Here is a 27244-nt window from a genome sequence, read left to right on the forward strand (position 1 = left end):
TGTTAATTTTTTGTTTTCAAAGCTACAGTTTAATTTTCTCTTGGCAATAGATATATAATTATATTGTATGTGACTATTCTGGTGCAAAGAATAATCATTTTAGTAAAATCTATAATCCTCAAGTATAATAGGCAATGGGTACATATGGTACAAGATTTGGTTTGAGTTTGTGATCTTTAATTCAACATCCTCTACAATTATAAAATCTTATTTTGGTGGACATACCAACTCAATGAAATTCCTTGATGCCAAATTTTTATGAGTTTCTACTATCCTCATTCAACAATTAAAGTTCTGAATCAAATTAAACACGACTAATCACTAAGTGAACAGTGATATTTGTTCAGAGTATCTCTACCATATTATTAACTCTCATTCTAATAGTTATGAAGTGTCATCTTGTATCTATCACTTTTACTTAAAATAATAATAAAAACTATAATCCCCTAATTACAAAAAGTGACCAAAATTATTTTTTTATTATGAAATTTTGAAAAAATCAATCGATGATGAAAACTTTGCTTGAGGAACTTAAATATCACATTCCATAATTAAGGAACTAAGGTTGTATTTGGACAATAAAATTTTGAAAATTTTAAAAATTTGAAATTCATGAAATTTAAATAAAAATACAAATTTCCATCATTCACTGAATGTTTTATTAGACAAATCAATTTAACTATTTTTAATTCTTAACTTTAATAAAATAATTTAATTTTCATCATATGCAAAACTTATACATATTTGGATAGGAGATGGATTCACATAATTAAGAGTAATTATTGGTAGAGTTATACCACTCAATAACTCATAACCCATAATGAATTTTAATGATTCAACTGTTAAATTAAAAAATTTTATTGTATCATTGAAATGTACAAAATTTTGTTAAACTTGAAAATCAATTATACTTCATTACATAAGTTCAAAGTCATGTGACAAAGAATATGGTGACAATAACAATAACAACAGTGGTAACAATGATGATGATGGCTCATTAACTTATATTTTAAATTTTCTTAATTTTTTTTAATTAATAGATCTTTAAAGAAATTTTATAAACTTAGTTTATTAATATGTTTACTCTAAGGGTGTGTTTTTTCGGATCCGGATTCTCTAACTTAATGGCACGAAAGTTATGATAACTTTCAACTATTCTAAGTCTTTAGATTACAAAATTATATAAGATTTTGACACGTATTTAAAAATAATAAATATCTTGCTATAAATAAAATATTTCAACTAATGAATAATGAATGTTTTAACATATATTAAGTTACGTATTCAAAAACTTTTCGGAAACGTAATGAGAAAGCTTCTCCAATACAAAATAGAAGCTTCATCTTCTTCAACCATGGCTTCATCTTCTTCTCCAAAACACCTTCAATAGCTGCTGCAAAACATCCTCTAGGGCTATTGCAAACCACCCTTTGAGACTGTAGCAAAACACCCTCCAGAAGAGCTCATTTCATACGACGCTGCGTAGCATTTCGGTAAGGGTATTTCTTAAAAAATATTTCATGTTCCAAAAGACCTTGCATAGCATCCCGATAACTTATATTTGAAATCCTTAAACTAAATTTTTTTTGTTTACATCTCTTTAGTTTATAGTTATATGATAATGAAATTGAGGTGTTTGAATGTACAAATATAAAATCAAAGTTATCATTTTTTTTACTTCTTATTCTTATTTTTCATTCTTCTGAAAGGAAGTATATTATGGAATCTTTAAATGTTGATTGGAAACCAAAAGTAGATATAGAATTTGATAATTTAGAGGCAGCTTGAAAATTTTGGCTTGCTTATGGTGCACATGTTGGTTTTGGAGTTAGGAGACGATATGTAAATTTTAAAAAAGAATATGGTACTGCTACCTCATGTAGATTTGTTTGTTGTAAGGAAGGACTACAATCAATAGACAAAAGGGATGTTTTGGTTAGAAAGCATAGAACTGAGACTAGAACTGATTGTAAAGCAAGAATTATCACTTGCTTTAATTTTCCATTTTGGTTTTAGGATAAAGAATTGAGAAGTCATCAACCCAACATGGTATCTTGTTCAGCATCATCAACTTTTGAGCTCCCTTACACATTAGAAAATCAATTTAGTTTTACTAAATTTTTTATGGTAATATCATTTGTCTTTATATTTTTTATCTTTCAATTCTTTTGCTTACTTGTAAACATGTTAATTAATTTTTGTTATTGTGCATGCACCTCTTGATGATATAAATAGTCAATCATTACATGACATGTCTCCAATCCTTGATTAAGATTCAATGAAAAGAAGTTAGTTGATAGTAATATTATAATTAGTTGTTACTTTATGTTTGGTGTATTTTGATATCATTGATAAGAGTATTATAATTAATTAGTGTTGTATTTTTCTTTGGTATATTTTGATACCATTGAAGTCAATGTAACCATACAGCTCATTTTTTAAGAACTATTTGAACAATTAACATTGTTGTTGGCCTTATTGTTGTTATAATGTTAGTATCAATGTTTTGACTTAATTCATTTGAAGTTTGATTTTGCAAAATGCTTGCTGCAGAATATATATTAATTAGAAACAATGTTTTCTGCATAATTCATTTGCTCATGAGTCTGCATAAACATTGTTGGATGCTTAATTAATTTTTCTGCATATATAACTGTTTGGAGAAATTAGGAATGACAAGTTTTTTTGTTTAACTAAGTATGTATTTAATCAAATTCCACTATGTAATCCTCTCAATTGGTGTAATTTTAGATTAATAGTTTTTAGTTGAATTAGGAATGCATAATTTATTTTTTCTACCGATATGATTATTTGATTTTTGGTTCTTTATTTTCATTTTTATTTAGATTTTAGATTTTTTATTTTGATGAAAAAAATATTTCATTATAATATATACATACAGTTTTATTTTATTTTTTATTTATATTATATTAAATTTGAGTTAATTTATTAGGCACTATAAAAAAACAAATGACAAATAAAAAATTTTAATGTATAATTTTTTATAATTCATTTTACTGTATAATTTTTAAAAAAGACACTAAAATGTTTAATTTGTTATCGTTTACTTTTCTCATATTTCAAATTTGAAAATTCTCGATTTTGTTTTGCGGCAAAAGTGATAATAAATGTAGTAATTCATGTTATTGAATTTCAAGCCAAAAATCCAAAAAAATCAAGAGACAAAAATAAAATTAAAAAAAAAAGAAAGAAATAAAAAAAGAGGTGAGATCATCTGAATATGTAAAGTTAATATATGTTAAAAATATTTATTATTCATTAATTGAAATATTTTATTTATGATAGGATACTTACTATTTATGAATAAGTGTCAAAATCTTATATAATTTTATAATCTAACAACTTAAAATAGTTGAAAGTTATTATAATTTTTGCACCATTAAGTTAGAGAATCCGGATCCTATTTTCTCATATACAGAAATAATTATTCTTGGAAATTACAAATCTTGATAATCATAATTCTTAGGAATAATTAAAATTTGTTTGATTAATCATAAAGTTTCTAGAAATATTTATATATAAATATTTGGTTACAGTTGTATGTATATAAATATTTTTTACAAAAATACCCTTTATTAAAATACCTTATTAGATATATTTCTTTACTCAAATATTACTACAAATATGACATTAAACTTTTTTTATGATCTAATTACATTTTGAAGATAATAAAAATTATTTACATATATAAACAAATTATATATTATAGTATTTGCATTTGATAAAACTTAAACTATTTTAAAAAGTTTATAATTTGGAGTTAAAATTAGTTAAATAAGTGTTAAGTTAAAAAATGATCTTAGGCTCCTTAGAATTTCAAGTTTTTATGTCAACAAACATAGATGTTTTTCTAGAGAAAAGATTTGCAAATAAAGTACTAAGACGATTAAGTTATCTAGTCAGACAAAATACTTGGTATAAAAGACACATTTTGATTTCGTATCATTTATGATGTCTAATAACTTAATCACTTGTATGTGTATGATTTCTTAACTGATCAAATGGAAAAGCTTCCCCGGTACTCACATTCAACTAAAAGGAAAAAAAGACATGTTTTGTGTCAGAAAAAGATAAACAAATCCCTTAAATCAAAGGAAAACTCCAGATAAAGCTATTCAAATTTTCTTTGACCTATCACAGACATGGTTTCACGCATTTGGTATCAAAATAGTGATAAGTGGCTTCCTTGATCAGATAAGAAGTGACAATTTGGTAAAATGTATTTACTACAAATATTTAATGTACCAACAAACATTTTTCTTCATAAGGAACAAAGATGAAGACAAATGAAGTAAGCCTATGAGAGATGCTCAAGGATTTGCAATGGTCATCTTCATTGAATCATCTATATAAGGAAGCATGATGATTCAAAAAGAAGAGGAACCATTTTTATTGAACATATTCATATTCATTCTTTCTGTAAATCAACTTTATATTATACTAGTTGTATCATGTCTTGAAAACAAGACAAAACAACATTATTATTTTACCCAATTATAATTTAGTGTTATTATTTTTAGTTTGGAAAGACTTGTCTTTAAAAGAACATTTAGCTATTAAAGCTTGGAGAAACTGTGTTGAAATAATACTTGGATAGTTGTTTGAAGAAGTAAGTCAAACAATACTTTATTTGAGCCAAAAGTAGTTTGGAAAAAGAATATTTGTATCTTTGTATAAGATAGTAAAACTTGATCTCATTAGATCAAGAATTGAACGTAATCTCAGTGATTAAGGTGAGCCAATATAAAAATATCTTGTATTTATATTTTTATATCTTCATCTACGGTCCTTGATGTAACAATACTACTTTGTTGTTTCAAAAAATATAAGTTTTTGATTGATCGATATTATTCAATCCCCTCTAGTATTTCTCATTTCTCTACAATAAGAATTCAATAAAAGAAATAAACACAAAAAAATGTTACCTTATAAGTAAGAAGGATAAAATTATATTTTTATTTCATTTTAAAAAATTACAACAAAAATAAAAAAATTATCAAATACCATTAAATTATGGAAACAAAATATATTTTGATAATATTATTAAAATTAATAAGTCAAGAAAAGAATGAGACATAAGAAAGAGAGGTAGAAAATAGAGATACGGGAGGGAGAGAGGGAAAAAGATGGAGACAGAGAGAAAAATAAAGGAGGAGAGAGACATAAAAAGAGAGAGAGAAAGAGAACAAGAGAGATATTGTGAAAGATGCAACTCAATTATGTGACACCCTATAGTCTTCATACACAAATTTAATATTATAAAATATTAATCTAAAAAAAATACTTCATTTAATAATTGATAATTGTGGGTAAAATTAATGTACGACATTCACAACTTCAAATAACAAGACTGAAAGTAAAACATTTACAATAAATAATAACTATTGCGAAAAAAAAAATTCTTAAGAAAATATAACTAAAGTTCTAATGCATAATAAAAGGAAATAGTACTTATATAAAACATCGATATCACATCTTATCAGAGCAATCTCAGCAAAAAGGCTTACTCCTCTCCATTACCATAATCAAATCCACATTCACATACACAACAAAACAAAACACCAAAAAAGAAAATAGATGTGGGAAACATTCCACTTTGGTTATCAACATAGAAAATGGTTCAGTAGCCACGCACATACAATAACATATTATACAGCATATATGTAATTCATCAACAATTATTCTATAAATAACATTTTAGCAATCGAAGCAATAATCATTCAGTCACATTGTATTACATCACATCTCTTCACATATTAAAGTCACAGTTCAAACATAATGGATATGTTATGTTTATGCAAGGATAAGACTCTCATAAATTACATGCATATGGCATCAATAAAACCACTTTATCCTTACTTGAAGGTTGAATAGTATATGAGTACATATTGGGTCAAACCATTACACTAGAAGGATAAACAACTAGGATTTCATTGGTATAGCTAAGTCTTGCAAGATCTGTCTCATGCACATAATGGACGAGATTGGAGCTTCCCAAACCAAACTATCTCCGAAGATTGTATTCCCAAACTTTTACACAAGAGAGCATTTCCTAGCGACGTATTTCATATCATTATATAAAAACATTAACCCTAACCCATGCATTGACAAAAGTCCAATTAAATATTTATCACTATTTTAAAAATAAGTAAATAATAACTATTATTATTTTGAAATATAATATTAGCTCAATAAATTAATTCAAAAGTATATATATATATATATATATAAAAGATAATATCTATTCAAATAATATAATTTTAAAATATTTATTTTTCTTATCTTAAAACATTCTTATCTAATAAACCTCTAAAATAATTAATCAAAGCCATAGTATCTAATCAAAATATGTTAAAAAAAATAAAATATATTTATATCTTTAATAATTAATATATCAAATAATTTCACAAATCTTTCTTTAATTAACAAAAACAATCATAATCATTTAAAAAAAATCTTTAATATAACTATAAAAACTATTTATTTAATTAAAATATCAATAATTTTAGAATATTTACAAATTATATATTTTCTATTTTAAAAATAATATTGTTTTTTATATAATTAAAATTTTACTACTAAATTGGGAAAGTAAGATTCTCATCACCGTCATGAAAATATTTTTTTTTTTTAGAAAAATAGATAAAAATGATTATTAAAAAAACACTTTCTAGAGAAATTTTTTTTATATATAAAATAGATATCAAACATGATAAATCAATATTTCGAATCTAAGATTTCTACAAAACTTAAGACTTCCCCTACCAAAATTCGGAGTTTCTAACTTTGGCCTCCTAATATTTATTAATCCAACAGTACTTAATTCCTTCCGTATAGCAAAATAATGAGCCAAATAACAAGCTAAATAGTTGACTCCATAGGTGCCAACATTTTGGCTATGCAATGTGCCCCTAATGACGTCAATTTTGGCAGTTTATCGTATAAACGTTGGCGGTTTATCTTGAGTGTCAAAAAAGAACCGCCAATTAATTAGGATATTTGTGTTGAGGCAAATAAGTTGAAAGTATGAATTTAATTTTATTAGGATAAGTTGATCTGTCGATTTCATTGTGATTTCATTGTATAACAAGTTCAAGGCCTTGATTTTCTTTAGTGCAGAATAGATTATGATAAATTAATTAAAATAATATAAATACATATCTTTCCTTAAATTATTAAGATTTATCTACGATTTTATTATCGTTAATTGGGTTATAAATATCCTTCATCCTCAAGTATTTCGTTAAGGGAACGCTTCTTGTTTAATTGCTCCAAATTTTCCAGCTGACATCGAGATCATTAATTTCTACGTTTTCTCCTTAAGCCAAACAACATGGATCCACCACTTTGTGCTAATGGCTGTGGCTTCTACTGTTCTGCTGCCAACAAGAACCTTTGTTCAAAGTGTTACGGAGATTATCTCAAAGGAAAATTGATCAAATCAAAGGATGACAAGAAGTTGAATGAGAAAGTTATTGTTCTTGATCATTCATTTAGTTGTCGTAAACCGTGTGATTGTTCTGAAGAATCTATGAGTGAGGGTGTGGCTAATGTTTGTCTAACGGAAGATGGAAGCATGAGTGAGAAGAAAAAGAGGTGCAAGAGCTGCAACAAAAAGGTTGGACTAATAGGGTTCGAGTGTCGTTGTGGGGATGTGTTTTGTGGAAGACATAGATACCCAGAACACCATGCATGCAAAGTTGATTTCAAGCAAATTGCTCGTCAGGCTTTGATTAAACAAAATCCACTGTGCAAGGGTGATAAGTTAGAAGATAGAATTTAGGATTGGTATATAGGAATTATATATCAACGTATCATATCATGAATTGTAAATGTTGCTATTCATTATGAATTTCTTACTCATTGTTTGTTATTAACATTGCTTCCTTTCTAACAAAAGAAAAATATTCTCATAATTTGATGGATTGAAGCAGTGGGTAGCGTCATACATGCACTCACGTATTGTGAGAACATTGTATTTGGTGGAAAATTTTGTGTTCAATTTATTTATTTATTTATTTTTTTAAAATTAACGATAATTAAAGTTTTATAAATTGGGATGATAAAAAAATATGTAGAAGATATTTACAAATAAAATTTATCATAAATTTTAAATGATAAGTAAATGAATACTTGCTCAATAATAAGACAAAGATAAATTAATAAATCTTAATTATATAAATTAATTTTGTTTAATTTATTTGTACATTATATATATGCATCATAATTACTTATTATTAGTATAAATATATGTTATAAAATTATTTATTTTTAATTTTATTTTACTTCATACTTTTTTATTTAAAATTTTATATTTTATAAAAAATTTACAGATACACATAATCCACGAATATATAAAATATCCATGAATATTAATAAATACTAACACTAAACGGGATGGGAGATGGGGATTACTACTTGTCCTACCCTATTATCATTCCTAATTATTAATTATTGATAAAATTAGTCTTTTGCCTCAATAAACTAAAAGTATTTGTAAATATTCTATATATCTTAAAATATAAATATTAATTTTTTTAGGATGGGTACTTCATAAACTTGAAGTATTTATCTTTGCCTCAATAATTTTTTTAATTTATATAAAATTTACATAATTAAATTATAGAATAAATAACAAAGAATAAAGTAGAGAGAGGGACTAATTAGAAGATATCTTATCGAGATTAAGTCAAGTCATACGGATTAAAAGCGACCAAAATTTGATTACGGTATGAAATTGAGGAGTAATGTTGTGGTAGGTACATATCTAAGTTTTTCTATTTTTGACAAAGATATTGGACTTTTCTAGTTTAAATAACAAAATTCGAGAAATTATGTTATATTATAGATTGACATATAAATTTGTCATTGATCTAACAAATAAAAAAGATGATCGTGTCGTTAAGTTAGTTCGATATGATCAAATTATTTAAACTGTTCACATATATTGTAAGAAATTTTTTAGTTGAAATACGTGATGACACATAAGTTGTTATGTTTAACACTTCAGAACCTTAATATTTTATGAATTATTTAATTGTTTATTCTTACTCTTCTCTTGATTTGAATTCTTTACAATTTACATATGTAAAATAATTAATTATCATTTTTTTTTATGATTTCAAATATTTAGAGAGGTATTGAAAAGTTAACCTAATATTGAGAGAGAACAACAAATTCTTTAGATTAATTTACCTTCAAATAGAACGATTAAATATTGGTTAAAACATTTGAATAAATAGGAATTCAATGAACGAATCTTTAATATTGAAAATTTCTTTTATAATAAGCTACCTTAAAAACTCTTTTACTCTTGTTTTTTATTTCTCAATTTTATTTTCAATCAATCTTAAATTGACTCTCAAATTAATCTTTTAAATCTCATTTATTTAATTAAATTAAATTTAATATTAATAATTATAAAGTCAAACACGTATTCAATTGATTGTATAATTTATTACAAGGTTATGTGTGTCTAAAGACTTCTGCATCTCATTTTAGAAAATTTGATTCCCTGCTAATTGTCCCGGACTTGACTGTAGCCTTTTTCCAACATAATATTGAATCCGAAAAATAGCATTGCTAAATAACAAAAGCATTTGGAGAGGAAATGTCTTTCCATTTCTATCTTCCACCATCATAGAGGCAAACTGCAGGCAGTAGAATGGACAACGATATTAGCTAAAATTAATGTTAAAAACACAAAAGCCATTTAGGTAATGCCTCTAGAGAATATTTCAATATCAACACAAGTCATGAGAGAATTATCATTTTGTGGTAGAAATAAGGTTTTGCCCGTAATCGCAACGACTCACAATTTCTGCAATAGAATCGCAATAAATTTGCAATACTATTTTATCCCACTTTTTTTTGTCAAAAAATATACATAAATTTAAGTTTTAATCTTTCAATCTAATAAGTTTGGTTTCATAAGGTGTTAAAAGAGGGGGTCATAGTGTAATTTCAATGTTTAGTGGTGAAAATTATCATATTTTGATTGTTAATATGAAATTTGTTTTAAAATCTCAAGATTTATGGAATGTCGTAATTTCTGAAGCTGATCCACCACAATTGAGAGAAAATCCAACAATTGCACAAATTAAAGTTTATGAGGAGGAGAAGTTGAAGAAAGATAAAGTCGTCACTTGCTTACATGTAGGAATTACAGTATTTTTACTAAAATTATGGACTTGGAAACACGTAAATAAGTGTGGGACAAGATTTAAGATGAATTTAAAGGCAATAGTAAAGTCAAATCTATTAGACTTCTCACATTAAATAAAGAATTTGAATTGATAAAGATGGAAGATAATGAATCTGTCAAAGATTATTCTAACATGTAAATGAATGTTGTGAACTAAATGTGATTTCTTGGTGAAACATCATTTACATATCAAAAGATTTGTTGAAAAAATCATCACTAGTGGAAAAAAGACTTTTAAAATCGGTTCTATAACCGATTTTGAAAGAGCCGATTTTAAAAGTTAGACTTTTAAAATCGGTTAAACAACCGATTTTAAAAGTTAACTTTTAAGATCGGTTGTTTAATAACCGATCTTAAAAGTCCTGCTAGGGAAAAAAATTAAATTGGAACGGGCCGTTTTAAAACTAGAATGGGCCGTTCCAGTCTAATCAAAAGGACTAAAAATTAATTTTCAGTACGGGCCGTTCTCCTTAAAAAACGACTCATTCTCCTTGGAGAACGACCCGTTCTCCTAGTAGAACGGCCCGCACTCAAGGGAGAACGGCCGTTCTCCTCGCAGAACGGCCCGTTCCAGGTTCAAAATTTACCCAAACTGAACCTACAAGGAAAATAGAGACGAGAAAAGCATGAAAAAACGAAAAGAGACACAACAAGAACATGAGAAAACGAAAATGAAAACGAAAACGACAACGAAATTTACCTTATTGGAGACTTTAGAAAATGAGAGCGTCACAGATTAAAAAAAGGAATGGAGGGAAAGATTAAAGAGAATGAGAATGGAGGAGAATATAAAAGATTTCTGACGATACTTTTAAAATCGGTTATTGAAGAACCGATTTTGTATACTACATACAAAATCGGTTCTGAAATAACTGATTTTAAAAGTGGCACTTTTAAAATCGGTTCTTAAATAACTGATTTTAAAAGTAACACTTTTAAAATTGGTCATAGAATAACCGATCTTAAAAGAACTTTTAAGATCGGTTAAAAGTGCAACTTTTAAGATCGGTTATTTTATAACCAATCTTAAAAGTGGCACTTTTAAGATCGGTTATTTTGTAACCGATCTTAAAAGTACTTTTAAGATCGGTTAAATTTTAACCGATATTAAAAGTGTTCATGTTATTTACAAATTTGCCACCGCGTCACTTTTAAGATCGGTTACCTTGTAACCGATCTTAAAAGTCTGATTTTAAATTCAATTTTTGCACTAGTGCATGGTTTCGATACTTGAAAGATTTAAAGCCAAGATTTCTACAATTGAAGAGCCTTATGATTTGAAAAATCTCACAGTTATTGAATTGACCAGCAAGCTTCACGCATAAGAACAAAGAGTCTCCATTAGAAGTAATGAAGTTGTTGAAGGTGCATTTTGAGCAAAGCACAATGAAAGGAATTTTGGAAAGTCATAGAATTTCAATAAGAACAAAGGAAAAGTTGAAGGTTCTTCGAGAAAAGAAGATTTTTGCCTCGTTCTCATTATCAAAGAACCAACTATGCTAAAAAAGATTGTTGGTTTAAAGATAAACATCTTTTTCACTACAATTTTTGCAATAAAAAATTGTCATAGTAAAAAATATTGCAAATTAAAGAATAATTGGTCTTAACAACAACTAGAAAAATAGTCAAATGTGATTGAAGAAAAAAATGATGATGTAGATGAGTATTTATTTATGGCATGTCAAAAATTCAATCCACATGAATTGAATACATGGCTTATTGAAAATGGTTGCACTAGTCACATGATAATTGTCAAAAATGTTATTTATATTCTAGAATTGGATCAAAATCTTCTTAATGTTCTCCAAATGTTAAAGAATGAATATGAAATCTCTTTTAAAGAGAATTATTGTTTTATCATGAATGAACATGATTCAGATATTACAAAGATTGAAATGACCAAAAATAGTTTTTATTTAAAATTTGATTTAGTTGAAGATCACCATGTTATTGTTAAAATTGATGAGAGTAATGTTTAACATGAAAGATTTGGTCACATTTTTATACAAGATGTATTTGATATGACAAATTCCAACAAATGGTATTTAAAGACATGAGGAGTTAAATTTAATGACTATGAAGACAATGATTTAGGTCAAGAATTGATGTGCAGTACAGCTTGATGACCTAGCACTTCATAAATCAAGTTTTGGAGTTCATAATACTAAAGTTTGTAATGTTCATGAAAAATTTCAAGAAAGAGTGTTAGATTTATGAGATTTTATTTTATTTAAATTTTGAATAAATTTTAGATAAGATATTTATTATTATTACAATTTTATTTTCAGTTATTCAATATAATTTTAACAAATAAAATTATATTTAGTTGAGATTTATTAGGAATTTTAAATTGATTGTAAGTTTATACACAAACATCTTCTTTTATAAATTTTTTATGGTAATTTAATTATAATTTTTTATTTTCAATTTATTTGCAAGATCCAATTTTTCTACATTTTTACAAAATATTTCCAACATTAATTTGAACTTATTATTTATTAAAAATAAATAGAAAAGGAAAAAATAACCGCTAAAAATTTCTCACATGTAGCGACTAAATCAATTATGTAACTGCCAAAAATGAATTGTAAAAAATCAATTATTATCGTTAATTAAGATTTCTCTATGATATAATATAAATATATACCTTTCCTTAATGATTTAGATTATGTTATCATTAATTGGATTATAAATACCCTTCATCCTTCAAGTATTTCACAAAGGGAACGCTTCTTGTTTAATTGCTCCAAATTTTCTAGCTGACATCGAGATCTTTAATTTCTACGTTTTCTCCTTAAGCCAAACAATATGGATCCACCACTTTGTGCTAATGGCTGTGGCTTCTATGGTTCTGCTGCCAACAAGAACCTTTGTTCAAAGTGTTACGGAGATTATCTCAAAGGAAAATTGATCAAATCAAAGGATGACAAGAAGTGGAATGAGAAAGTTATTGTTCTTGATCATTCATCTAGTTGTCGTAAACCGTATGATTGCTCTGAAGAATCTATGAGTGAGGTAGTTGTCGCCGTATGATTGCTAATGTTTGTCTAACGGAAGATGGAAGCATGAGTGAGAAGAAAAAGAGGTGCAAGAGCTGCAACAAAAAGGTTGGACTAATAGGGTTCGAGTGTCGTTGTGGGGATGTGTTTTGTGGAAGACATAGATACCCAGAACACCATGCATGCAAAGTTGATTTCAAGCAAATTGGTCGTCAGGCTTTGATTAAACAAAATCCACTGTATAATGGCGATAAGTTAGAAGATAGAATTTAGGATTGGTATATAGGAATTATATATCAACGTATCATATCATGAATTGCAAATGTTGCTATTCATTATGAATTTCTTACTCATTGTGTGTTATTAACATTGCTTCCTTTCAAACTAATAAAGAAAAATATTCTTATAATTTGATGGATTGAAGCAGTGGGTAGCGTCATGCATGCACGCACGTATTGTGAGAACATTGTATTTGGTGGAAAATTTTGTGTTCAATTTATTTATTTATTTTTAAATTAACGATAATTACAGTATTATAAATAGGAATGATAAAAATCATGTAACAAATATCTGCAAATAAAATTTGTTATGAATTTTAATTGATAAGTAAATGGATACTCATTTAATAATAAGACAAAGACAGTGAAGCATTTGTATTTGTTGATACTTGCACTTTAAAAATATTCTTATTTATATATAGAATAATTTGATTTAATTTATTTTTACATTAAATATATACATCGCAATTACTTATTTTTAGTATAAATATATGTTATAAAATTATTTTTAATATAAATATGTATTTATAATTATTTATTTTATAATTGTTATTTTATTTCTTATCTTTTTTATTTAAAATTTTATATTTTATCAAATATTCACATATACATATAATTAAGGATGTATAAAATATCCATGAATATATATCAAATAGATATCAACACTAAACAGAGTGAGTGATGGGACTATTAACTATCTCACGCTATTGTCAAAAAACTCAAACCTCCTTTTGTAGAAGTTTTCTTGTGGATCTAGGGTTGAATATAAAATCATGATTGTTCCTTCAAAAAATTCAAACATCCTTGTATTTATTTATTTATTTATTATGATTTGAACATTAGCGATTAAAAAGGTTATAATCAATACGATTTTTATCTTTTGAGCATTCAAAATAATAATAATATGGAGACGAAGAAGAATAATAATACGTGTTAGTAGAGGGAATTCGAACATATAATATCCCAATTTTTTTAATTTAATTTAGATGCTTTTAAATACTTGAATAGGTGCTTTTAATTAACTCGATAAAAAAGGATGTCAAATTATTTTTTGAGATTGTTATCTCTTCAAGTGGATTATATATCAAATCTTTTATAAGTCCTTAGAAGATACCATATCAAGGTTAGGTCGAGCTATATTGGTTTAGAAGGGCCAAAATTTAAGTAAAATATGAAATTGAGAGATAATGTCGTGATAGGTTTATAGCCAAATTATTATATTCTTGAAAAGATATTGGACTTTTCTAGTTTAAGTGGCAAAATTTGAGAAATTATATTGTATTGTTAATTGGTATCCGAATTTGTTATTGATCCAACAAACAAAAGATCATGTTGTTAAGTTGGTTTAATATGATCAAGTTACTTAGACTACTCACTTGTATTATAAGAAATCTCTTAGTTAAAATACATGACAATGCATAAATTGCTAAGTTGTTAAGATTGTTATGTTGTTTAGATGTTATGTTGTAAGTTGGAAAGTTGTTATGTCTTTAAGTTGTGTATTTGTGTTGATATGTTGATCTATGTTGTTAAGTTGAGTTTAGAGGACTAGAAGGTTGTGGTTCCATGCTAAAGATGGTAGTGTTTTGGTTGGTGTTGTTTTGAGGCAACATTTGTATAATAGTTGCTTGTCTAACAACTTATGATTTTATATTTTACAGTTTGGATAGTTGTTTGTGTATATGTGTGCGTATAAGATTTTTTTATATGATCTCAGTATATATATATATATATATATATATATATATATATATATATATATATATATATATATATATATGAAGGTTTAAACAATACCGGTGTAATTTTTACTAAATATTACATCGCTCAATAACTTTATATTAAATATGAATTTTGTAAATACAATCGCTAGATTGAAATTTATTTACTCTTAGATCATATATATATAATTTTATATTAATCCAAAATAATTTGATATTTCATTCGTATAAAACAAAATTGACGTAACATATACATTTCAAAATATAGTAAAATATGAACACTTATATTATCTTCAAGTTGTTGTTCAATTTTAACAAAATTTGATATAAACATATAAAGTGATATGAAGTTATAATTTAATGATTGAATTTATAAAATTTACATTTAATATAAAGTTATTGAGCGGTGTAATACTTAGTAAAAGTTTACACCGGTGTCGTTTGAACCCTCTTCATATATATATATATATATATATATATATATATATATATATATATATATAATATGATAAGTATCAAATTTGTGTAATTAGTTTAATCAATTTTGACACTTATCTAGTTATTTTAGTATAAAATTTATGAGTAAAATCCTAAGCTTGTAAATAGAATCAAAAGGATATGAAGTAAGACTTTTTGTTGAGAGTTGATGAAAGTTTTTTATTAATTTTTGAGGTGTTTTTGTTTTGCAGGTGTAGAAAAGATGAAGGTTGCAGCTTAGACCTAAACCGCTCAACGGTTGCAAAAAGGTTGAGCAATTTTGAGGCCAAGAAGCATGGAGGAGAAAGCCTTAAACCGCTCAACAATTGAAAAAAGAGTGAGCGGTTTAGGGTCTGAGAGGAAAATTTTTTGGAGCACCCAAGCACTCAGTCATTGGACCAAGGGCTCAACCATTACATGTTATTTCACCCTAAAGAGCTCTTAGGAACTCAGTCATCATTTACCCTCTCTCTCTTTCTTACTCTATTTTATTTTGGCCAACATTTAAAAAGGAAAAGAGGGGGAGAAAAAGAGGGGAGGAAGAAAAACAAGGTATGAGCATAGTAGAGCTTGAAAGAGGACTAGGAACCAACTATTAACAAGGGTTCTTTAGTTTTTCCTTTATTCTTCTTTTCATCTTCCATGTACCTTGAATTGGTTCCCATCATTATAAGGGGTTAATCTTTTCTTTTTGTTGAGATTAAATGTAGCCATCAAACTCTATGTATTCCTTTTTATTTTCATATATATGATGTTCTATCCTTCAATATCAATGAGTTTGATTCTATTCTTAATGTTTGGATGATTTGGTCACTCATCTTTAATATTTAGTTTGGATTTCAGTTGGAAAACATTTTCTGAACTTAGTTCTGAATCAACTCACCTAACAACCTCAGACTAGGAATAGATTTGAAACTATTAGTTGAAAAATTTCTCATATTTAATGCAAGGATTCTAACTTGATAACACGAGGAATCAGTTGTTAAGTTGTAGTCTTTAGAATTTCTAAATCAAGGAATTGGTTGAGTGGATTTAGTGAATTCAAGGGTATTGGGTAATGGAGATTATATATAGATATCATAGGAGTACATGAGAGTGAGATTGGTGTTGTTTAATCTCAACAGCTCTATATTTTGATAAATTTCTATTCTATCCTTACTTTATGTGTTTTCTAGTTACTAAAGATATTATTTCTACTTGTAGCAATATGATATTGTCTTGTATAAATTTATCCTTATCAAGTTTTATTTTTAATTTTTTTTTACTAAAATCTTACAAGTTCTTGATGTTCGACAACCCTCCATTTATTATATTACAAAGATTGGTGTGCTTGTCCTATAAAAATCTTGACAATATATATATTGTCGCATGTATATCTAGGAACTGTTGCATATTAATTTTAAATAATTAGATTTATATTTTTCGCTACTTAATTACTCTGCTGCAAAGTATAGTGAATTATTGGATCATTACAATTACTATGAACATATATGAGTAGTCTCCATTTTTCTTAGATTGGAGCTTAACCCTTGAGAATCTTGAAATTTTATGAATTATTCAGTTGTTTATTCTTGCTCTTCTCTTGATTTGAATTCTTTACAATTTACATATGTGAAACAATTAAATATTACTTTTCATAATTTTAGATATTTAGGGAGGTACTAAGAAATAAACATAAATATTGAAACCTAAAATTAGACTTAAGCTTTAAATCTCAAGAGTAAAATTAATTTTTTGAGACTTAACTAAATTAACATAAATTTTAAAGGGTTTAATTGAACATAACTATTACAAGAGTAAGAGTCAATTCAATTAAATATATCTTGATATCTTGAGAGGGAACAAAAAATATCTTGGATTAATTTACCTTCTAATAAAACGGAAAAATATTGAATAAATCGTTTGAATAAATAAGAATTTATTGAGCAAATCTTTAATATTAGAAATTTCTTTTATAATAAACTACTTTAAAAATCTCTTTTACTCTTATTTTTTATTTCTTAATTTAATTTTTGATTGATCTTAATTTGACTCTCAAATTAATCTTTAAGTACTTTTAAATGTCATTTGTTTAATTTAACTAAATATTAATAGAGTTAATCACTTATACACTGTCAGTGTAAAATTTTTTTATACTGACAACCAATCATACTTTTAATAGTGTCATGTCATTTGCTTATTTAGTCAAATAAAAATAAAATAAAATAAAATAATTTAGAAAATATGATTTGTTGGCAGTGTAAAAAACTTTACACTGACAATTTATGAATAATTAACTCATATTAATAATTATAAAGTCAGACACGTATTCTATTAATAGATAGACCTTTCTTTCTCTTCGTTTCAGGTTGATGGATCTTCTTAATTGAAAGATCCCCTATATCGATAATATTCATTCTAGTTGACCGAGTCTAATTCGAATTGTTTTGTTCCGACAAGAGGCAGTTTGTCCTATTTAGATTTTCACAATCAAGATGTATAGAATTTTCTTTCTTTTCACATAGGTCCTAAAAGGAGAAGGAAGGTAAATATTTTTTAATAATTTAATAAAAAAAATAGAATTAATTAATTCAGAAGTAATTAGCGGGATTCGATAATTTGTTACAGGCTCATGTGTGTCTAAAGTCTTCTGCATCTCATTTTAGAAAATCTGATTCCCTGGTAGTTGTCCCAGACTTGACTATAGCCTTTTTCAGTATAATATTGAATCCCAAAAATACCCTTGCTAAATAAAAAAAGCAATTGGAGAGGAAATTCTTTCCATTTCTATCTTCCACCATCTTAGAAGAGACAAACAGGCAGTAGAAATGGAAAAGGATATTAACTAAAAAAAATTAATGCTAAAAACACAAAAGCCATTTAGGCAATGCCTCTAGAGAATATTTCAATATCAACACAATTTATGAGAGAATTATCATTTTTGTGGTAGAAACAAGGTTCTTTGCTCTATGCAATTGCAATGAGTAACTAGTAATAAATGTGTGTACAAAGAAGATAATTATATCAAGTAATGTTAGAATAGTGGATTAAGCCTAACTCAACCCTACAAAACCGGTTTGTAAGGTGAGAGTTGCTTTCCACTTATATACTATTCAATTGCCTAATCTGTAGTCGATGTGGGACTTGGGTTTTTCCCAATACACCTCCTCACATCCAGCACTATTGGGCTTGATACGTGGATAAATGGTGGGTGACCCTTTTTAATGATCTAGGATTGGCGGGACTTGGGTTTTTTCCAATACACCCCCTCACGCCTATGAGGCATGCATCAATGGTGGGTGACCCATTTTTAAAGTGGATCTAAATGGCTTTTGTAACACCCCAATTTTCAAAAAGGTTATTATTATTATTATTATTATTATTATTAGATGGTATTTGGTCATAATTATTTTAATAATTATAGAGGAATATTATTTTGTACGTTTTAAATAATTATTATTTTGGACAATTATTTTGTACGTATTAAATAAGTATTTTTATTAGCATTTTTAAATAAATATTTATATATGTTTTAAGAGAATGTTGATTTTATATGATATTTTGTTATTGAAATTATATTATTATATTTTGGGTCATAAATATATTATTATTATAGAGGAAAAATATTTTATAATATACATGTATTTATTTTATTTAATTATTTTGAGGAAAATTAGAAGTGGATTAGAAGAGAAGGAAAATGGGTTGGGTTGACCCAGTCCAATGGATTAATTTTAAGAAATGAGTCAAGTGGTGTTAACCCTATCTGCCTCATTTGCGTTCTGAAGGGTTAGGGAAAAAAAGAGGAGAAACAAAGAGCTCTAAGGAAGAGTACTCAGGAACGATCTTAGATCACACCAAGACCATTCATCTTCTGCTCATCCAGGTACGGGGGAGATGGGTTTCTTCATATGTGAATATAGGGGTGTTCGGGTAGTGAGGGCAATCCCTAAGTCCCTCTAGGAACTCTATTTAAAATTCTAAACGATTATCTGTGTAATCGATGTTCTAAATTCTTAATTCATTTGGAAGAACTTATTTCTTGAATTGTCTTTGAATTCCATTGGGGCTTTCTTGTTAATTCTTTATCCTTAAATTTGATGACTTGAATTTTATGTGTTAAGAAGAGTTTAGATTTTTTTTGTAAAACCAATGGAAACCAATTTTTGAGGCTTGAGATGTGTATGGATTGATTTAGAACGTATGAAGAATATAAATGGAATTAAACTGAACCAACGGGGTGTAGAAGTAGTGAAAATTGGTAAAAACCTTGTTGGAACTCGTAAAACGCAGGTTTAATTTCACAGAGGGGAGTCTGGGCAGAGATTTGGGCGTTCAGCGCCAGTTTTGGGCGTCGGGCGTCGGGACCCCGACATACGTTTGTAATTTTGCGATATCTTTCTGTGTAGTTATCCAAATCGAGTGCCGTTTGTTTTGTTAGAAACTAGACATCTGGGGCTACCATTTAGACACAAGAATCGTGTAAAAATATTAATATTGGATCAAGTTATGTGAGTTGAAATTTGAGCCTTCCAATCTGTGTGCGAACCACAATATCAATTTTTGTGAGCCCTGAATGGTAACCTAAACGACTTTATTAGGATTTGTGTTCTTCATGAAAGTTGTAGATATTGATGTTAGGATTCTAATGGAGTTGGGATCACTTAGAAAGGATATGTATATCTCGAGTTATGGTTAAATTATTAACTGAATGTCATAGATATTGTGATGTGTGTGAAGAATTATGTGAAATTTGTGATCTATGATGTTGATAACTTAATGATAGGTACCTAGCATGTGAGGATGATATTGCATGGATTGTTATTGACATGTGATGATGTTATATAATGGAGATGCATTAATTATGAGTTACGTGGGATGCATGAGTTGCATGAGACTTATGAGTTGCATGTGGTGCTTGAGAAGCCAGACGTGACTATATTGCATTGGACCCTGGGCCCAAAGAGGGGTTGAGACAGGGGGGACCATGACGGGAGGCATTCCATGCGTGGGCTGTTGGGTGTTTAACTGCGCAGTTCACTAGCCACAGAGGGTTTAACGGTGGGTGGATTGCCTTTGCACGGGCCGCTGGGTGTTTAACCGTGCAACATACCGGCCCTGGGAGGGTGTGAGAACGGTATGCCCGCATTGGCAACAACTAAGGGAATTGACGAGGTACGTCCATTGTGCGGAGTGCCAAGTTGAGACTCTTAGGAGAGGAGATGTGTATGAGCATATAGTGAGCATGTGTATGAAAGCTTGTATGATTAAAAAAAATGATGTTTGGTAATTATATGAGATGTATTTGTTGTTTATATTTAATGATGATATTTTGGTGCACGGTGTGGGGGGGAATTGGGTAGCTCTATGTTCATATATGATGTTATCTATCTCTCACCGTCCTGTTTTTATGTGGTTTTCTTTTAGGTGAAGATGAAGGCACTCATAGTGTTGAGTTCTAAAGGGAAAGGGTTCTACTCTGATAGGATGTGACATTGGGGCATGAATTTAGGATGCTTTAGTTATGAATTGTTATTTGTCGTTTGAGGAGACTTATTTTTAAGAGTTTTATATTCACCTTATATTTGTAAATTCTGGATTCCTTTCATTTTCTTTAGAGACCTTGATAATTTTCTTTTAAGAGTAAAACTTTATTATTATTATTATTATTATTATTTCTATTTATTTCAAGACTTGTGAACCTATGTGGACCTTTCTTGATGTTATATTTATTGAATTATTCTTATTGTTGTTACTTATTTATTATGGGGTAGAAGGGTGTCACATTTAGTGGTATCAGAGCAAGTCGATCCAATCGGCCGTGAGTTATGAGTCTACTATGCTTTTTTGGTAGATGAATGATGGAATATGTTTTGCTTTATGATGAGGATAATGATGATGATGATGATGTTTCCCTTGTGTTGTTAGTGTTGTGCTTACACTTATATTGTTTTCTCAGAATTTGGCTGAAAGACATGATATAGCTTAGTTGATGCTATTCATGATTGCTTATTTGTTTTGATACTTCTTGCTTACGTAAGAAGTAGTGGTTGAGTGGTATCGCTCGTATTGCGAGCATATGTGCCCGTAGTAGTGGACGAAGTCTTGCTAATCAACTAGAAATTATTGGGACCTTAGATTTGGGTGAGACATTGATTTGTCGAGAGTTTACGGTTAATGGAGTTTCTAGAATCTATAGTTGTAGCGATTGAATCCAAGGAGGTTGTATAAGAGAATTGGAGTTTTGGTATCCTTGATGAGAGATTGAAATGTTGGTAATTCCCTTGAGTGTTGGTGTTGGCATGTTTACCGTTTATGGTTTAGGTAGCATGTGAGTTTTATTTTCTAAGTCTGTTGTACTAAATATGTGAGTTGTTTGGTTTAGGATTGTAGTGGGAAGCTTGAATATGAAGTTGAGGTGTGAGTTTGGAAGGGTTGATGTATTTTTGTGGCCTTAGATATATTGATATACTATTGTTGTTTGGTGTAGAGGATATTTTCGCTGCAGTTTTGTTGTGCCATTATGACTACGATATTGACAGATTTAGATTTTATGATCTTCATAAAAGTTGTAGCCTTGGACGTTATCTTTTCAATGGAATTGGAATCAGGTAAAACGGAGGTCTAGAACTCCAGTTATAGCTACTTTGGTGATCAAAGGTCTAGCTGTAAGCGCCAAATATATCTGCTGCGGTTTTTGAAATTTTTAGCTAAGAAGATGATCTTTTAGAATTTTATGTCTTCATAAGAGTTTTAACTTATTCTCTTAGCTTTCTTTTGAGATAGGTTTGAGATCATTTGGATGAGTATAACTCTCTAGGTATCATTTTCTTTGATCATTGTTGAAGGGATATGTATGGTGTCATGATATTTTTGAATCGTTAGACAATGCAAGGATAAAAATTGATTTTTGTCATGATTCTAAGATGTTAGGTGGATTGAGAGGTTGTTTAAGATTGTATGATGTTATGTGGTAAAGTTGGTTCATGTACATACTATATGGAGTAAATGGTGATTGATTCGTACATGCTTAGGAATGATATATATCGATTGTTTGAAGTAGATATTCTAATATGATTTGATATGCATGTATGTTGATATGAGGATAGATGACCTTATGGATCAATTAGCGGGTGTTTAGTAAGGTTGACCTTAACGTGTGCTATCATCAAATTGGAATTGAGAGTGAGGATTTATCCAAGATAGCTTTAGGCTAAGTTATCTAAGTATGAATTTTGGTTGTATAAGAAGAGTTTTCTAGGTCCTGTAATTTTAGTAGGGGTATAATGTAGATCTATCTAAGGTAGAAGTTGTATTTCAGTGGGTGATACCTAACTCAATAAGTGAGGTTAAGTGTCTTCTTAGATAAGCTTATTATTATAGGAGAGTTATTGAGGAAATTCTTAAAATAACATTACCTTAGACTAGATTGACGAGAAAGAGGAGTTTCCTTTATGTGGGATAGTGAGTGTGAGAGTAGTTTCCAAACTCTTAAGGAAAGATTGACTAGTGTTAATATTACTAGATTTTAGTAAGCCTTTTATGGTATATAGTAGTGCTTCTAAGATAGGTTTGGGCGGAGTGTTGATGCAAGAAGGAACAGTAGTAGCTTATGCTTCTAGGAAATTGAGAAATCATGAGAGGAATTACCTTACCCATGACTTTAAGTTAGCGGTTGTAATATTTATACTAAGATTTGGAGACACTACCTATATGATTCTAAGCTTGAGGTATTTAGTGATCATTAGAGCCTTAAATATCTTTTGACCAAAGGAGATAGTTGGAATTTCTTAAGGACTAGGATTTTAATCTTAGTTGTTATCTAGGTAAAGCCAATGTGGTGATCGATGCTTTGAGTAGGAAACCTTTATATTTGCTTTTCCTTATGATTAGAGAGATGGATCTTTTAGTTCAAATTAGGGATTTAAGCTTGACTTATGAGGTTATCCTTAGTAGTGTGAAACTAGGTATGACTCGAATAACTAGTCGATTGTTAAACGAAAATTGGAGGAACATAATTTGTTGATTCATTTTGGTGATAAGATATGAGGCTATAAGACAAGATAATGGATAAGTGTTTATCTCGGGTATAGATGAAGTGGTAAGACTTTGAGATCTAGTATGTGTACCTAGTGCACTTATGCTTAGGTGGTTGATCTTTAGAGAGGGTCATAGAAGAAAAGCTAATATTATGGCAGATACCTTGAGTAGGATGATCTTTCATCTATCGTCTTTGATGATTTAAGGTTGGATTTGATTGAAGAGTTTACATACTTAAGCTTGATGTGTGAGCTTACCCTTAGAAGCATTGAATTGAGTATGTCGAAAGTGACTAGTGAATTAATGGATGAGATTAGAAAAAGCCCAAGAGTCAGATCCTTTCTTAGTGAACCAAGTGAAGAAGATTGATAGGAGTATAGGTAACCTTTTCTGAGTAGGAATCGATGTTGTTTTGCGGTGCAAGAACAAAATTTGGGTGCCTAGTAATCCCGAATTAAGAGATGATCTTAGAGGAAGGATAAAAGAGTACTTTTAGCATCCATTTAGGAGCTATTAACATGTATCAGAGTGGCGCAGCGGAAGCGTGGTGGCCTAAGGTGAAGAGAGGAGGAGAGGAAGTTTGTGTACTGATGTTTAGTATAATATAAGTCTAAGACAGAACATCAAAAGCCTTTTAGGACTTTTGTAACCTTTAGATGTCCCTGTTTGGAAGTGAGATAATGTGTCTAGACTTTGTTGTGGGTTTGCCTAGGAAGTTTAGGAAGAATCTTGATTTTAATCAAGGAGTCATAGTCGAACCTCTTCATTTCATAAATTCGAGGATGAATTTCTTAAAAGGGGGGAAGTATTGTAACACCCCAATTTTCAAAAAGGTTATTATTATTATTATTATTATTATTATTATTATTATTATTATTATTATTATTAGATGGTATTTGGTCATAATTATTTTAATAATTATAGAGAAATATTATTTTGTACGTTTTAAATAATTATTATTTTGGATAATTATTTTGTACGTATTAAATAAGTATTTTTATTAGCATTTTTAAATAAATATTTATATATGTTTTAAGAGAAGGTTGATTTTATATGATATTTTGTTATTGAAATTATATTATTATATTTTGGGTCATAAATATATTATTATTATAGAGGAAAAATATTTTATAATATACATGTATTTATTTTATTTAATTATTTTGAGGAAAATTAGAAGTGGATTAGAAGAGAAGGAAAATGGGTTGGGTTGACCCAGTCCAATGGATTAATTTTAAGAAAGGAGTCAAGTGGTGTTAACCCTATCTGCCTCATTTGCGTTCTGAAGGGTTAGGGAAAAAAAGAGGAGAAACAAAGAGCTCTAAGGAAGAGTACTCAGGAACGATCTTAGATCACACCAAGACCATTCATCTTCTGCTCATCCAGGTACGGGGGAGATGAGTTTCTTCATATGTGAATATAGGGGTGTTCGGGTAGTGAGGGCAATCCCTAAGTCCCTCTAGGAACTCTATTTAAAATTTTGAACGATTATCTGTGCAATCGATGTTCTAAATTCTTAATTCATTTGGAAGAACTTATTTCTTGAATTGTCTTTGAATTCCATTGGGGCTTTCTTGTTAATTCTTTATCCTTAAATTTGATGACTTGAATTTTATGTGTTAAGAAGAGTTTAGATTTTTTTTGTAAAACCAATGGAAACCAATTTTTGAGGCTTGAGATGTGTATGGATTGATTTGGAACGTATGAAGAATATAAATGGAATTAAACTGAACCAACGGGGTGTAGAAGTAGTGAAAATTGGTAAAAACCTTGTTGGAACTCGTAAAACGCAGGTTTAATTTCACAGAGGGGAGTCTGGGCAGAGATTTGGGCGTTCAGCGCCAGTTTTGGGCGTCGGGCGTCGGGACCCCGACATATGTTTGTAATTTTGCGATATCTTTCTGTGTAGTTATCCAAATCGAGTGCCATTTGTTTTTTTAGAAACTAGACATCTGGCGCTACCATTTAGACACAAGAATCGTGTAAAAATATTAATATTTGATCAAGTTATGTGAGTTGCAATTTGAGCCTTCCAATCTGTGTGCGAACCACAACATCAATTTTTGTGAGCCCTGAATGGTAACCTAAACGACTTTATTAGGATTTGTGTTCTTCATGAAAGTTGTAGATATTGATGTTAGGATTCTAATGGAGTTGGGATCACTTAGAAAGGATATGTATATCTCGAGTTATGGTTAAATTATTAACTGAATGTCATAGATATTGTGATGTGTGTGAAGAATTATGTGAAATTTGTGATCTATGATGTTGATAACTTAATGATAGGTACCTAGCATGTGAGGATGATATTGCATGGATTGTTATTGACATGTGATGATGTTATATAATGGAGATGCATTAATTATGAGTTACGTGGGATGCATGAGTTGCATGAGACTTATGAGTTGCATGTGGTGCTTGAGAAGCCAGACATGACTACATTGCATTGGACCCTGGGCCCAGAGAGGGGTTGAGACAGGGGGACCATGACGGGAGGCATTCCATGCGTGGGCCGTTGGGTGTTTAACTGCGCAGTTCAGTGGCCACAGAGGGTTTAACGGTGGGTGGATTGCCTTTGCACGGGCCGCTGGGTGTTTAACCGTGCAACATACCGGCCCTGGGAGGGTGTGAGAACGGTATGCCCGCATTGACAACAACTAAGGGAATTGACGAGGTACGCCCATTGTGCGGAGTGCCAAGTTGAGACTCTTAGGAGAGGAGATGTGTATGAGCATATAGTGAGCATGTGTATGAAAGCTTGTATGATTAAAAAAAAATGATGTTTGGTAATTATATGAGATGTATTTGTTGTTTATATTTAATGATGATATTTTGGTGCACGGTGTGGGGGGGAATTTGGTAGCTCTATGTTCATATATGATGTTATCTATCTCTCATCGTTCTGTTTTTATGTGGTTTTCTTTTAGGTGAAGATGAAGGCACTCATAGTGTTGAGCTCTAAAGGGAAAGGGTTCTGCTCTGATAGGATGTGACATTGGGGCATGAATTTAGGATGCTTTAGTTATGAATTTTTATTTGTCGTTTGAGGAGACTTATTTTTAAGAGTTTTATATTCACCTTATATTTGTAAATTCTGGATTCCTTTCATTTTCTTTAGAGACCTTGATAATTTTCTTTTAAGAGTAAAACTTTATTATTATTATTATTATTATTTCTATTTATTTCAAGACTTGTGAACCTATGTGGACCCTTCTTAATGTTATATTTATTGAATTATTCTTATTGTTGTTACTTATTTATTATGAGGTAGAAGGGTGTCACAGCTTTGATACCATGTTAGAATAGTCCATCTTAGAATAGTGGATTAAGCTTAACTCAACCCTACAAAACCGGCTTGTAAGGTGAGGGTTGCTTTCCACTTATATACTATTCAATTGCCTAATCTCTAGTCGATGTGGGACTTGGGTTTTTCCCAATACACCCCCTCACGTCCAGCACTATTGGGCTTGGTACGTGGATAAATGGTGGATGACCCTTTTTAATGATCTAGGATTGGCGGGACTT

General features: G+C 29.2%; 2 protein-coding genes across 2 annotated transcripts; both read left to right on the top strand.

Annotated features, from left to right (window-relative positions):
* The first annotated feature begins 7199 nt into the window (after nucleotides 1-7199).
* On the top strand, nucleotides 7200-9704 carry LOC145953867 (putative zinc finger A20 and AN1 domain-containing stress-associated protein 8). Its single transcript, XM_083067656.1, has one exon. The coding sequence runs from the start codon at nucleotides 7355-7357 to the stop codon at nucleotides 7802-7804; it is 450 nt and encodes a 149-aa protein (XP_082923782.1). The 5' UTR covers nucleotides 7200-7354; the 3' UTR covers nucleotides 7805-9704.
* Nucleotides 9705-13033: 3329 nt separating this feature from the next.
* Nucleotides 13034-16030, top strand: LOC109790692 (zinc finger A20 and AN1 domain-containing stress-associated protein 5). Its single transcript, XM_020349888.2, has 3 exons — nucleotides 13034-13240; nucleotides 15047-15117; nucleotides 15913-16030. Exons 1-3 carry the CDS (start codon nucleotides 13034-13036, stop codon nucleotides 16028-16030), a joined length of 396 nt encoding a protein of 131 aa, XP_020205477.2.
* The last annotated feature ends 11214 nt before the right edge of the window (nucleotides 16031-27244 follow it).

Source organism: Cajanus cajan, chromosome 1, assembly GCF_000230855.2.
Source record: "Cajanus cajan strain Asha chromosome 1, NIPB_CcT2T_4, whole genome shotgun sequence".
NCBI lineage: Eukaryota > Viridiplantae > Streptophyta > Magnoliopsida > Fabales > Fabaceae > Cajanus > Cajanus cajan.